The sequence below is a fragment of the Leuresthes tenuis genome, unplaced genomic scaffold, assembly GCF_036924035.1.
Source record: "Leuresthes tenuis unplaced genomic scaffold, fLeuTen1.0.hap1 SCAF_19, whole genome shotgun sequence".
Taxonomy (NCBI): Eukaryota; Metazoa; Chordata; class Actinopteri; order Atheriniformes; family Atherinopsidae; genus Leuresthes; species Leuresthes tenuis.
This window is the reverse complement of record NW_027325373.1, coordinates 27,471,881-27,486,462: the sequence shown is the minus strand read 5'-3', so window position 1 is coordinate 27,486,462 and position 14,582 is coordinate 27,471,881. Positions and strand designations below refer to the sequence as shown.

Here is a 14,582-nt window from a genome sequence, read left to right as displayed (position 1 = left end):
GAATGAGAAGATGCATCATGACAGGTGCTCGAGCTCTCATGTTTCAGGCTTTTGAGCAATCCCAACTAAGCTTTTTAGATATGATCTCAAAGGAAGCCAAACTGGCAGTTGGTTCCAGAAGAGAGGTGCCTGATGATTGGAGGCTGACTTGGGATACCGAGGGTTTGTAAAATTAAAGTGCTCTTTTAAAGCAATAAAGTGCTCTCATGAGAAAATACATTTAACTGAGATTTGCAAGATATGATGGGGCTTAGTCATTAAGAGCTTTGTATGTGAGGCGAAGAATTTGAAATTCTGTTCTTGATTTAAGAATGAAGACCAGCTAAAACTGGACAAAAATGATCTCTTCTGCTAGTTTCTTATCAGAAATTACTGTAACGTTTTTGATCAGCTGGAGGCTTCTCGGAAACCTTTTAGTACAACTCAATAATTAAGAATTACAGTTGTTCAATCTTGAAGTACCAAATGCATGCAGTAGATTTGCATCTGCATCGTTCTTAAACAGGAGGTTCCTAACTGTGGCAACACTGTGAAGGGGAGATAAGGTTGTCCTACAATTCTGTTTTACATGCAAGTTTGTTTTCAATTGGATTGAGAACAATTTTATCATCAGCAAGCATACTTTAAAGGAGTGGTGAAGTGTTCATTCGTTTTCTTCAGGCAGTAATCTTTGTGTTACTAGACCTGCAACAAAGAAAAGTGACGTCTAGCAGACTCTCCTGCAGATCTATGCAGAATTTAATCTGAATGACATTCTGTATTAAATCACAAAGTACAGGGATACAGATGTATGAAAATCATCCAAGAGTGTTACTTCAACTATTTTTGTCAGGTCTTGTATATATATATAGTTTTCATTGTTTTCAAAATGATGTGAAATGATAATGATTGTGAATTTGGATGCATACAAATGGAACTGGCTGTGAGACACTTTGTGGCAGTGATGATTGATTTTGGGCTCACATGTGTAGCGTAAGCACCAGGAGATCCGTGCCATGCGTAGCCAGCTGAAGAAGATTGAAGACCTAGGTGCAGCCATGGAGGAAGCACTGATCTTGGACAACAAGTACACAGAGCATAGCACAGTGGGCCTGGCCCAGCAGTGGGACCAGCTGGACCAACTAGGAATGAGAATGCAGCACAACCTTGAGCAACAGATACAGGCTAGGTACACACCACAAGACCAACAGTTTACAACTAAATGAATTATGAATTCAAACACAATATTAAAGTGTATAAAGAAAACTTGATGCAGCTATAAGCTTGTATTTAATTTCCTCAATTTAGGAACACCACTGGTGTGACAGAGGAGGCTCTTAAGGAGTTTAGCATGATGTTCAAGTAAGTAGCTTTTTCTGGACTTATTCAGGATTTATGTTGTCTATGCTGTAATCTAACCATAATCCTTACCTGGATTATATAGGCACTTTGATAAGGAGAAGTCTGGACGTCTGAATCACCAGGAGTTCAAGTCATGTCTGCGCTCACTGGGCTATGACCTACCCATGGTGGAAGAAGGAGAACCTGATCCTGAGTTTGAAGCCATACTTGACACTGTGGATCCAAACAGGTCAAACACATTTTTAAACTATGTTTTACATTGCTCTACAATTTAGCCAATATAAATGTAACAAACTGCTAATGTTCTAAATGGTATAGTACATCTATGACTTTCACACAACTACTTCAGTTCACAGAATCTGCTTATGCCTAAAGCTGAGTTACTTTCACACATGCACTGGAGTTCCAACAAATAAGCTTTAACATTTTGGATGGATCCCCATTAGCTGCCGCCTTGGCGACCACTAGTCTTCCCGGGGTCCATGCAATCGCAATGTTCCATTGAACGAAAATGTCTACAACATTCACTTTGGACATCAATTTCACCCCCAGCTTCATGGTAAAATCTGCTGAATATCAGTGAGTGAGCAGCCAAGATGTTCATACACTGTTGCTGTGTGAGTTGGCTTGAGAACACACACGTGCATCTGTGTGGGCTGAGGGTTTGTATTTTCTGCTGGGATGATGTATGCAGCTTTCTGCTCACTCCTCATTATTGTGGATATGAACCGATCCATGCTCATCAACACAATGAGAGAAAAAAAGCAAAAAAAAGAGTGATTTATATTTTTTTCAGACCTTTCTGCATCAAGAGCTGACTCCTCCATGTTCTACACACTCATTTCCCTGCACCCCTACCCCTTCTCATTTCTAGCATATCTCCAGCAGAAAGCCTCCTGCTGTGAAAAAAGACTCGATCGACTTGTCTACAGTCTAGAGAACATCTCTGGTGTTTGTTTAAAACCTGCTATAGACCTAACAGATAATAGGAGTGGCAGATTTAATGAGGGATTAAATATCTGTTGTCTAAACATGACCAAACTTTGCAGGGATGGCAACGTGTCGCTGCAGGAGTACATGGCATTCATGATCAGTCGTGAGACGGAGAATGTCAAGTCCAGTGAAGAGATTGAAAGCGCTTTCCGAGCTCTCAGCTCCGAGAACAAACCTTATGTTACTAAAGAAGAGCTTTACCAGGTAGGACTTGTTCATTGTATGCCACTTTATCACTTTCAGTACGATCTAGATTTAGTTCTCACTGTTGTTTTTTTTTACTTTTAGAACCTGACCAAGGAGCAGGCAGACTACTGCCTCTCACATATGAAGCCCTACCTTGACAGCAAGGGCCGTGAGCTACCATCAGCTTTTGACTTTGTTGAATTCACTCGCTCCCTGTTTGTCAACTGATCCTGCACCAACCAGTGACCACTTTCCACACTGCTGAAACTGCATGATTGTGGCACTAGAAGTACTCACTAATATGTATTATTTATCTTGTTGTACCTTGAACTATCTGTGGTTCTCGTTGCATAGTGGCTCTATCTGCATTTGAATGTGACTGCTTTTAGCTTGTGCTTTTAATAAATTCAAGAACTAATATTGTGACAACACCTTAACAACTGCAGTAAGCTTTAATAAACACTGGTTAGAACTGGAAATGTCTTTTGTGTTTATTTCATTTCAAAATTGCAACACCAAAAAACAATTGTTACAAAAATGATTAGTGTGATGAGCCAGTCCAATCAGGAGTCTTCGTTTCTCCTGGTCAAAGTTTCTCATTCTGCCACTTGATTGGCTATATAGTCAAGCTGGCTGCTTTCTCTGGGATTCTGCTCAAATAAATCATCACTCAGCCGCCAAATGCCAACTGTCCCATCTGCTTTTCCAACTGCCAAGAGGTCAGGGTTGTTACAACTGAAGGCCAAACAAGTAGCTGCTTGACCCGCACCTCCCTCAATGGTGGCTGCTGGTCTGGGGGACCTGCAGCCCAGGTCAAAAATCTGCACCTCACCTGGGGAAGAGATTTTCAGTATGAGTCAGGATTATATGTGCATCACAACTGATGGTCTTGAATAAATTAAGAAGGCAACAAATTCCAAACATGTACTCTTCACAAGGCACAGCTGGTAACTGAAAACCATTCCAGGTGACTACCTAATGAAGCTGATTTGATTAATTCAGCATTAATCTACAATGTAGAAAAGAAAACGAGAAAAAACATTGAATGAGAAGGTGTCCAAAATGGTACTGTATATATTTAAATACCTACATGTGTATATATATATATATATAAAAAAACAAGCTTAACAAAAATGTAGAGATTGTGTACATGGCTTTAATGCTGCACCTTGTCCAGTGGCTGCAGCAAAAACTAGTGGCCTAGTTGGAGACCACTGCACCTGAAACACATACGAATCTGAAACTCTGAGAGAGAGCAGTGGGTCTGACTGCAGCAAAGAGTAGATGTGGGCCAGACCATCAGTCCCTGCACTCACAAACAGGTTCCTGCAAACATGAGTCAAAAAGTCAACTCCACATGATATTTCCATTGATCCTGTGTTTGCTATGAGAGAAGAGCCATCACCTGTGGAAAGGTGAGCAGTGTATTGAGTACACAGGGCCACTGCAAGGCGTGAATGAGAACACTGCTGGGGCTTTCATTACCACACTCTTGCCCTCGGAAGGCACTGCAGCCAGTATTTTGGAGGAGAAAGAGCATCTGAGCAGCAGGCCATCCTCAGAACCTACCAGGAAAGTGTCAGGGTCCCATGGAGACAAAGCCAAGGAAGTGACACCCACACTTTTGCTGCTGCAGACCTATGGAATGACAGTTTAAAAAAAAAAAGTTATTTATCTCTTTACAAATACAGGACCACACCGCATATCACTTAAACTAAATTGCTTGCTGTTTGGGGCTTTTTTTAAATATCACTCTTGTACTTCAGGAACTGAAAGAGCACACAGTATTTAAATAAATACCATGGATGCAATTAAGTATGTAAATCTTGTTAAGCCTAATTTATTTCCCTCTCAATGATGGGACACTGTAATTCACGCCTGCACTGATCCTGAACGTTCCCAGGAGATTTAGATGAACATGACTAAATCATATAGCTTATGGGCTACAGCGAAACTTGTTTAATCCATTAAATCTGTTACGTACTTAAACTGATACAGTATGATATATTCGTACTCTACTGGCCTCTGATAATTCTGTTCAGGAACTCTGGTATCTCGTCTGGCACGAGATACAGTGTAGAAAACAAAAAACATAGTGCAGAAAACAGTTCTACAAGTTCAGTTTAGTTTAATTCTGGGACTTGCCTTGAAGCTAGAACTGCCGCTGTGGGGAACTTGCTGTTGTATTAAGGCATATGCAGCATTTAGGACCAACTTTCCCTGGACAGAGACCACCATCCACAGAAGTACTCTTCCTCCTGAACTAGCACTCAGCACCCCATATTCCCCTTTCTTCTGCAGGGACACCCAGGCTACCTGGAAACACAAGCAACATGTTTGTTTTTGTAAAACCTTCTTATTAGACAAACTGCAGACCACTGTGCTGGTTTCTATACCCAGCTCATTCGTAGTGAGCATATTACCAAGTCCATCAAAATGTTATGTGAAATGACAGACATACACAGACAGAAAGTAAAAAAAACTGAACCCATTTACCTGATTAACAGGCTCTCTGTGGCTGTCTGAAGACATTACAGTCTGAGCCAGCACAGGATCCTGAGTCCGACTGATGTCCCAGACAACTACATCTCCACTGTATAGACCCCCTGCAGCCACAGTGTTGAACACACACACTCTTAATACAGTTAATCAGTGACAGGCTATGTCTTTTATTTTCTCAATACTACAATTACAAATTCAATAGCTGTGAAACATCAAGTGGAATTGAGTAACTACGCTGAAGGCACAAACAACGGCCAGAGTTAAACTAATTGGAGCGACATGAATATATGATTGAAAGCTTCAAAAAAATTCAATTCAATTCAGTTTTATTCATATAGCGCCAAATTACAATACATGTCATCTCAAGGCACTTAAATAATATAGTCCAATTCAAGCCAATTGGAATTCAGTTCATTGTAATTATAATCCAAACTGCAGACTATGGGGGGATGGAAACAGGATGGAATTGTTGATGATGAGGCGGAAACTGTCTGTGGTTTTGATGAGGGATTTGGGGCCGATAACGGCGAGAGAGGAGTGAGTGGCGGGGGTGATGGAATTGGTGAAGATGTAAAGCTGGACGTCATCAGCATAACAGTGGAAATGGAGACCATGGTGGCGAATGATGTTGCCAAGGGGGAGCAGATAAAGAATGAAGAGGAGAGGACCATGTACCAAACCCTGGAGGACGCCTTGGGACAGAGGAACAGTGGAGGAGGTGCAGTTGTTGATATGGGTGAATTGTTGTCGGTCTGTGAGGTATGATTTGAGCCAGGAGAGTGCAGTGCCAGTGATGCTGAGGTTTGACATGATGTCAGGGTTAAGTCCAGGTTATTTGAGGATGGGGGTGACAGCAGCCAGTTTAAGTGAACGGGGGACTAAATATTCCACAGTCAACTGTCAGTGGTATTATAACATAGTGGAAGCGATTGGGAACGACAGCAACTGACTCAAGACATGGATGAGCAAATATGGTGTGGAATAACTTGACTGGCCTGCACAACTGAGTCCTGACCTCAACCCGATAGAACACCTTTGAATTAGAGTGGAGATGTAATTTACAGGAGAATTTCCGTTATGACAGAATATGCCATTAGAACGAATTCCACTCAATATAACGATGAAGCACAAATTATTTTTTAATCTTGTTTAATATAATGTGGCCTATATATATTTATTTTGTGAATATCTACTCTTTGGCTCAGTAGTCGTAGAGTAGTAAAGTGGTCTGTCACTGATTAACGAGCCTCACACATAAGAATAGGTGCAGATACTTTTGATGAATCAGTGAGTAATTGACTATTGTGCCCCAGCAGACAGGGTAAACAGTCATCTATTGGAATAAGTCAGATGTCAATCAAAAGTTTTAAGACCAGGGGCCTCATGTACAAAGGGTGCGTACGCACAAAAAAGTGGCGTACGCACTTTTTCACATCAACAATCAGACGTATCAAGAGCAAAATGACCATGGAAATGTGTGGTGCCTCACGTCAACTTCAGGGCTGTCATACGCACTTTTCTACAGCTGCTGATTCTTTGGCGACACTTAGAGGTGATGTTGGCAAACTGTTATAATAAGTAAATGTGAACACAATTTGTCCTCAGACTGAGTGATGTGCACATCTGAGACACGTGAACAATTAACACTGATGAACAATTAACACACCCATGTGTCTGCAATTACACGAGTGGATATAAAAGCGTGCGCAAAGTGTTGCAATGCATACCATTAAAAACAATGGCTGCTTTAGCGATATTGGAAGACTTTGTAAATGGTGCAATTGGAAGAGAGCGTGTGTTCAGAGACAGAGAGGATTTTCTGGCACATGATGACAACTGGCTCATCAGCCGTTTTGAGGGCAATCCTCCTGGAACTGTGCGCAGAGCTGTGGCCGGTGTTTGAGCGCAACAACAAGGAGCCATGCACTGCTTTGTGCCACAGGTGCTGTGCACACTGGGGTTTAAGCAACCGGGGCATTCCAGAGGGAGCTGGCCAACCGATTGGGGCTGTACCAGTCGACCCTGAGCTGAGCCACGCCAGCCGAGTGGAACAGAATTATCTGCATCTCAGCAGGTATATCAAATTCCCACAATGCAGTCGAACAAGTCAACATTGAAGCGCAATTTGAAGCGAGAGCTGGTTTTCCTAATGTAATCGGAGCTATCGACTGCACACACAGTGCTATGAAAGCCCATCACATGATGAATTTGTATAACAACAGGAAACATTTTAATTCCATCAATGTACAGATCGTATGCGATGTGCAAATGCTTTGTGGGGGGGGGGGGGGGGGGGGCCTGATTCAACGCACGATTCATACATTTAGTAACAGAATTGTTGGGAACAGACTACAAGCTGGCACTGTGCGCGATGGGTGGCTTCTTGGTGAGTAACTTTATTCGTGTAATTGTCCTAATATAATTGTCATGTGACGTGCATTGAGCATGTGCGCCCCCAATTTCTACCCCGTCTTTACAGCATCATAGTTGGTGGTTAAAGTTAGAAACTTGCTGTTTTTTGCTGGTTAAACTACAGCTTAAGATCTTTCTAGCAAGCCCCTGATCGTCTCTGTGTGCACATGTTAATAACCCCGTACGTAAAGTGTGAAGTGTCATAATTAGCTTCACCTTTTCCCCGGCGCACTTCTCCTCTAGGTTACTGTATGAACACGTTTGTTGTGAGTTACACAAATACAGGTATTTACTTTGGGGGTAATCAGAGTCACCCACACTCCCACACCCACCCCCCCTGAGAGCGCAGTGTCACCCATAGTTGTGCCGACTCTCTGTCCAAACAGCGCCCCCCCGCCCTGCCTGTTTTGGCCACACTTCGGTGGTGTGTAGCCAGACTCCGCTTCACATCCACCTTAAAGGGGAACTCCGGTATTTTTAAACCTAGACCTTATTTCTGGCATGAAATACGTTTATCTACTCACCGAGAACAGTTTGGCGAAAGTCGGTGTCCTTCGGAAGCTATTTAGATAACTCGCGATCGGTGTACATTCATATAACGGAGTGAACGGGGCAATGACGATGCAGCCTCTAAATAAGGCATTATCTGTCTTTATTTCACCAATACTTTAAGACAAATGAATGAACGAACGTGAAACTATAGCGCTGTTAGCTCATAGGTGCTGTTATGTGGCTACTTGCGGCTATAGGAGAGCTAACGGAGGGATTTCTACACAGGCACTCTACTGGGACCACTTCTCAGTGAGTAGATAAACGTATTTCATGCCAGAAATAAGGTCTAGGTTTAAAAATACCGGCGTTCCCCTTTAATATCGGACCACTTCTTTTTCACCTCTGCTTGTGTGTGCTTCTTAGACCCCACAGCATTAAAGGCCTCGCTCACGCTCTCCCACCCACTCCTCTTACGTTTGCTGCTTATATGGTAGGACAGCGTGACAAAGAGCACATTTTTGCGGGCCTCCACTTCAGAAAGTAGCACCTCCATCTCGCTTTCCGTTAAGTTATTCTTTTTCCCGTCTTACTCATTCTTTTTTCTTTATTTTCTGATCGTGCAGAGAGAGAAATCGCAGGTGCAGGGCTCATTTAAATGATTTGCATATTTAAGTAGGGGCGTGGACAGGGAGGAGTCGGGTACTCCGACATGTGTGCTCAATTCCACGTTGATTGGGATGTACAAACGAAATGTGCTTGGATTCATGCGTGCGCACACATTGATACATCTGGATATTTTTATACGTTGCAGGGCATTTTGGTTTGAGCGTGCACCATATTTCAGTAGGAAATCCACGCAAGTCTTTGTACATGAGGCCCCAGAGCTTTTTCGGTATCACGGTGTGGCTAATACATGCATGCTAACTGAAGTTATGATTAAGAATATGCGGAAAAATATGCAACTGACGGAAATTTTGAAAATTTTCCGCCGCAGAGTATGTGTCTTTGTGGGCGTAAGACTTGTTGTAGACTAACTATTTTACTGGAGTACATTAACTGGACCCTTGCCGACGTAACAGGACCATTTTTGTTGGAGTTGTATCTTTTCTTAGAATACTGTGAGGCTTTATAGGTGACATTTTTGTATTTGCGATTGGTTTTACATAAGTTTTTACTGTGTCCACAATTCTGATTGTATCCTGGATTGGTATATATAGACCCTTAGCTTTCCAACGGTACAAATCTGGTACAAATCTGGGAAAACCCCAGATTTGTCCTGAAGTATGCAACGTACTGCCAACGGGACGTAAAAGCGTTAAAGGGGTTAATACTGTTTTCAATGCTATGTTTTCAATGTTTGTACATCAATACAGATGCAGTGACCAAAATTGTACTCCTACACAAATTAATATCTCGTAGACAGAGTTACATTTTCAATGCTTACAACATGGACAATGTTGCCCATTTGAAAAAGAAGGGTCAAGAAGCAGTCAGAAGAGGCTGCATGCTTTAAAAACTTTGAGAAAGCTTGAAAGATAATGGCACTCTACTAATTTAGAGGAATCTCACTTAGTCTAGAAAGAGTTTACTAATATAATAAAGTCCTTTGCAAAGCTAGAACTGTTTATTACTCATTCGTGATAAAAGAGAAATAGGCCGTCAGAACTGCATTAATTCTCCGTGGCGTACTTTCAACAAGATGTTCCTCAGAGATTTTGGTCCACATTAACATGATAGCAGCACGCAGTTGCTGCAGATTTGTCGACTGCACATCTATGATGCGAATATCCCGTTCCACCACATCCCAAAGGTGCCCTATTGGATTGAGATCTGGTAACTGTGGAGGCCACTGGAGTACAGGGAACTCATTGTAATGAGTTGTAATGAGTGGTTATTTAAGATACTGTTGCCTTCCTATCATCTTGAACCCGTCTGCCCATTCTCCTCTGACGTCTCACATCAAGAAGACATTTTCATCCACACAACAGAAAGAGAAACTATCCAGTGAGCGGTCACTGGATATTTTTCTTTTTTCGGACTCTTCTCTGTAAACCCTAGAGATGATTGTGCGTGAAAATCACAGTTGATCAGCAATTTCTGAAATACTCAGACCAGCCCGTCTGGCACCAGCAAAAATGCCACGTTCAAAGTCACTTAAATCCCCTTTCTTCCCCATTCTGATGCTCGGTTTGAATTTCAGCAAGTTGTCTTGGCCTCTTCTATATGATTCAATGCATTGAGTTGTGGCCATGCGATTGGCTGATTAGCTATTTGTGTTAACAAGCAATTGAACAGGTGTACTTAAGTGGCCAGTGAGTGTATATTCAATCTCCCTTTTAAGGTTTCTACAGATAAAGACTGCAGCTCAACTTAGATCATTTACACAGGAATAATCTTAATCTTAGTTTCAGTCAGGAATCAGAGCACATTATAGCACAGAAACAGCACTAGTAAAAGTTACTTGTGATGTCATCTTAGCCCTTGATGGTGGACTTCTGTCAGTGCTTGTCCTGTTGGATACCATACTAGGTTGGTTTAAGTAATATTTATCCAACAGATTCCAGTTTGTTCATATAAATACGGAATTTAGTCATGGAGTTCCACAGGGTTCTGAGCTGGGGTAGATTATTTTCTATTTGTCCATGCTTCTATGAGGTAATATTATTAAGAATTAAAGCATACATTTCCACTGCTACACAGATGCAGCTCAAGTAAACTTTTCTATGACAACGATGAAAAACAATCAGTTTGTTACAAGCATGTCTTAAGGACAGAAATACCTGGGTTTTGACCTGAGTGCCTCAGGAACTGAGTGCTTGTTGTATGTGGTGTCGAGTCTTAACTTCTTTCAGACAAATTGGCTTTGCTGGTCTAGAACTTCCGCACTAGAATATTTGCCCAAAGAAAATGAAAATATATATATTTATTTAAAAAAATAGTTTGACTATGTGCACTGAAAATGCATAAATGTAGACAATTAAAGAATTGTACTTAGTCTAGCTCTATTGGGGTTATCTTGCTTTACCAAGCACCATATCTCATTTAGGGGCCTCCATAGCAAATGAATATTAGCAACACCAATATTCAAATTCAAGTGACATTACTGATTTGTCACATTATTGTCAACACTTGAGATATACCTATCTCTGTGGAACAGGTCCAAGATAGAGACAAGAGTCTCAACTGTTAAAAACCATCTTATAATGTCATCTGCTGACAAATGAAGTCTACTCTTTTTCTTGAATTGCCACACGAACAGCACATTTTAATGCTTTTGAAAATAGTGATTCTGACTCTTTTGACAAGAGAGAAAACAGTCTATTATTTCCAATGATATGAGAGCACAAGCTGACAGTGTACCTGCAATGAGAGCTGGCTGGTTGGGATGACAGCACAGAGCTGTGACTGCAGTAGGAACATTTATAACTAGGTCAGCTTCGTTGGTGCGCAGGCATTTACGGTCCAGATTCCACATGCAAACACAAGAACTCTCAGTGCTCCAGTCTGCATTATCAATCCTGTCCCACAAAAAAACGTTAATTTTAACCACAAATACATGGTGATACCAGGAAAGCTTCATTAACTGAATCTGATCTGGATATGTGAAGAATGATATTTAAAAAGTTATGAACAATGAAGTGAGGTTTGCGAGTGTCAGATTTGAAGACATAAAATGAAACTATCATACCGACCATAGGCGCAGGCAATAATGGAACCTGTGCAACTCCAGCACACACTGGTGACATGAAGACCTTTTTCTTGAGCACTGGGGTGATGAAGGGTGTTGAAGCATGAAACCTGCAAAATGAACATCTTCAAACAAAGAGCTTAATGTAAGGATTAAGTAGGTTGATTAGGTGCTTGTTTTGCTTACCAGAACACTTTGATCTTCCCAGTTTGCCTGAAACCCATCAAAAGCATGGCTCCTGAAATTTTTTTCCAATTCTCCAACAATAAATTCCTCAACTCCTTGCAGAAAGTCCACAAGGCCAGGTGGTTCTGATTCAGTACAATTTTGTTGACATTGCTGCTCCGTTATGTGGCTCATGTGGTCCTTTGGCTTTGTCTGAGTATAGCTAATGATACGAGACGCAGCTTGAACTCCCACCTCGGCACTGTGCACAGGTGTGGTCTGACAGCTTCTCTAAAACATATCAAATAAAGGCCATTTTACACAGAGATCAATCACATTGTCACTGCAGAGAATGTTCTGAATTTAACAAATTAATTTGGCTTGATATGTCCTCTTGGTCTCTCCAGGTACTACAGTTTCCTCCCACCGTCCAAAAACATGCATGTTAGGTTAATTGGTGTTTCTAAAATTGTCCTTAGGAGCGAATGTGAGGATGTGTGAGGTTTTTTTGTTTCATATGTCTCTGTGTGGCCCTGTGATGGACTGGTGACCTGTCCAGGGTGTACCCTTTTGCCCGATGATCACTGGGACAGGCTCCAGCCCCCCAGCGACCTGACCGACGGATTAAGCGGGTATAGAAAATGGATGGATGGATGGTTGGCATCTTGGCCTTAAAAAAGAGCTTCTTGAAATCGTTCGACTTGTAAGTGCATTCTCTGCTGGAACGTCACTTTTCCCGTTTACACCTATGCCATCTATGCAGAGGAGGTAGCCAGTGGTTGCTCCTCTTCGTACATACCATATAATGTAGATATATATACATATATATAAAGTATATAAGATTGTCTGTGTATATATCGTGGACACACGAATTCTTATTAAACTATTTTTTCATCTTCGCAACAGACAATAACAATACTAGATTTTCTGACTGATTTGCATACACACACACAAACACAAACACTGTGTGTGTGTATATACACACACACAGTGTTTGTGTGTGTGTATGCAAATCAGTATCATATATATGATACTGATTTATATATATATATATATATGATACTGATTTGCATACACACACACAAACACATCTGTGTGTGTGTATATACACACACACAGATGTGTTTGTGTGTGTGTATGCAAATCAGTATCATATATATGATACTGATTTATATATATATATATATATGATACTGATTTGCATACACACACACAAACACAAACACTGTGTGTGTGTATATACACACACACAGATGTGTTTGTGTGTGTGTATGCAAATCAGTATCATATATATGATACTGATTTATATATATATATATATATGATACTGATTTGCATACACACACACAAACACAAACACTGTGTGTGTGTATATACACACACACAGATGTGTTTGTGTGTGTGTATGCAAATCAGTATCATATATATATATATATATATATATATATATATATATGATACTGATTTGCAGAGAGATATTAGCTTGACTAGCTTGTTTTGCTAATAATAGAAAGCCCCCGGTTAGTTAGCGCTATAATGGAATACTTCAGATTTCCAACTTTCAACCAAAATACGATTTAGTCGGTTGAGACGTTATTCCCCGCTTCGAGTTATGGCTTTCAAAGCAGATGGAACGCAACATTATCTTTGGAAATGTATTACAAAGCACAGCAGGATAACTTTACATGCTAAACAAACACTTTGGTAAGCAAATTTGAGGCTGTTGTTCAAACGTACCGATTCTTGCGACGACTTCTGACATTTCCTCCACAGTGATTGGACGCTCGGTAAGTTAAGAGCTTCGTCGGAAAACATGCTAAAGATGATAATGAAATATATTAAGAAGCTAAAGTCTAAACGTGTTTCATGCTACAGCCATTTTACACGAAGCCAGTTACCTGGTTACGGAGACGACGCCGCGGGGCAAGAGAGAAATCCCCTGTTCATTTCCGCTATTTCCAGAAAAAAAACACAGCTTTCCAGATTTTGTTTCCATGTCATACAATTAAATTAAACTATTGGAAACTATTATAATTAATAATTTAGACTAATAAATTAACATTTAATCCATGTAGGTCACTTCCATATATGCCATATATAAGGAGCCTACTGCGTCTACTACCACCCCAGTACACATGTATGTTGGATTAAAACTTTCCACGAGTAATATGTTGATGTAACTGAATGAATATCACTGCAGGCAAGTTGTTTTTAGTTTCAGGTTATCTGTATAAAATTGACTTGACCCAGACAAAATGACCCAGCTGCCACAGGGTGTCAGAGGGTGCCATGGGGGTGCCACAGAGTGCCAGATATGCTGCCACAGTGCCAGATATGCTGCCACAGAGTGCCAGATATGTTGCCACAGAGTGCCAGATATGCTGCCACAGTGCCAGATATGTTGCCACAGAGTGCCAGATATGCTGCCACAGAGTGCCAGATATGCTGCCACAGAGTGCCAGATACGCTGCCACAGAGTGCCAGATATGCTGCCACAGAGTGCCAGATATGCTGCCACAGAGTGCCAGATATGCTGCCACAGTGCCAGATATGCTGCCACAGAGTGCCAGATATGCTGCCACAGAGTGCCAGATATGCTGCCACAGAGTGCCAGATATGCTGCCACAGCCTCACAACGGCTGCTGCCGATGTTTGTGGAAGGCAGTCCTGCTTTTCCGCGAACAAGATGTCAGTAGCTATTGCCGGTAATCAGTTACTTTAAAATGATGATGCAGTTATTGGTTGTTCTTTGATAAACAGTGTTAGACCCATAATACAAGTTCACTGCATTTACTTGAGGTGG

The 14,582-nt window shown here is 41.3% G+C and overlaps 2 protein-coding genes across 6 annotated transcripts in view; one reads left to right on the top strand and one right to left on the bottom strand.

Moving 5' to 3' along the window:
* Window positions 1-2,991, top strand: part of sptan1 (spectrin alpha, non-erythrocytic 1) — a 56,521-nt gene extending 53,530 nt beyond the window's left edge. For all 5 annotated transcript variants that reach the window (XM_072371591.1, XM_072371590.1, XM_072371589.1 and 2 more), the window contains 5 exons: window positions 972-1,168; window positions 1,288-1,341; window positions 1,424-1,570; window positions 2,391-2,538; window positions 2,623-2,991. In XM_072371591.1, coding sequence (XP_072227692.1) covers window positions 972-1,168; window positions 1,288-1,341; window positions 1,424-1,570; window positions 2,391-2,538; window positions 2,623-2,748 — 672 coding nt within the window. In that variant the 3' untranslated portion in view covers window positions 2,749-2,991. The remainder of the gene's footprint in view (window positions 1-971; window positions 1,169-1,287; window positions 1,342-1,423; window positions 1,571-2,390; window positions 2,539-2,622) is intronic.
* Window positions 2,992-2,999: 8 nt separating this feature from the next.
* Window positions 3,000-13,688, bottom strand: dync2i2 (dynein 2 intermediate chain 2). Its single transcript, XM_072371586.1, has 9 exons — window positions 13,517-13,688; window positions 11,801-12,070; window positions 11,615-11,724; window positions 11,287-11,444; window positions 5,017-5,126; window positions 4,666-4,836; window positions 3,926-4,158; window positions 3,689-3,846; window positions 3,000-3,352 (listed from the first exon to the last, which is right to left on the bottom strand). The coding sequence occupies exons 1-9, from the start codon at window positions 13,592-13,594 to the stop codon at window positions 3,117-3,119; spliced, it is 1,524 nt and encodes a 507-aa protein (XP_072227687.1). The 5' UTR covers window positions 13,595-13,688; the 3' UTR covers window positions 3,000-3,116.
* Between the last annotated feature and the right edge of the window lie 894 nt (window positions 13,689-14,582).

Bases quoted from the DNA above. Each gene is read 5' to 3' on its own strand.
- dync2i2 (XM_072371586.1), bottom strand. From the start codon at position 13,594: ATGTTTTCCGACGAAGCTCTTAACTTACCGAGCGTCCAATCACTGTGG. The intron at 5,127-11,286 runs GTACACTGTCAG...CTGTGGCTGCAG, and splicing joins CCAGCCAGCTCTCATTGCAG to GGGGTCTATACAGTGGAGAT. The intron at 3,847-3,925 runs GTGATGGCTCTT...TCATGTTTGCAG, and splicing joins CACTGCTCACCTTTCCACAG to GAACCTGTTTGTGAGTGCAG.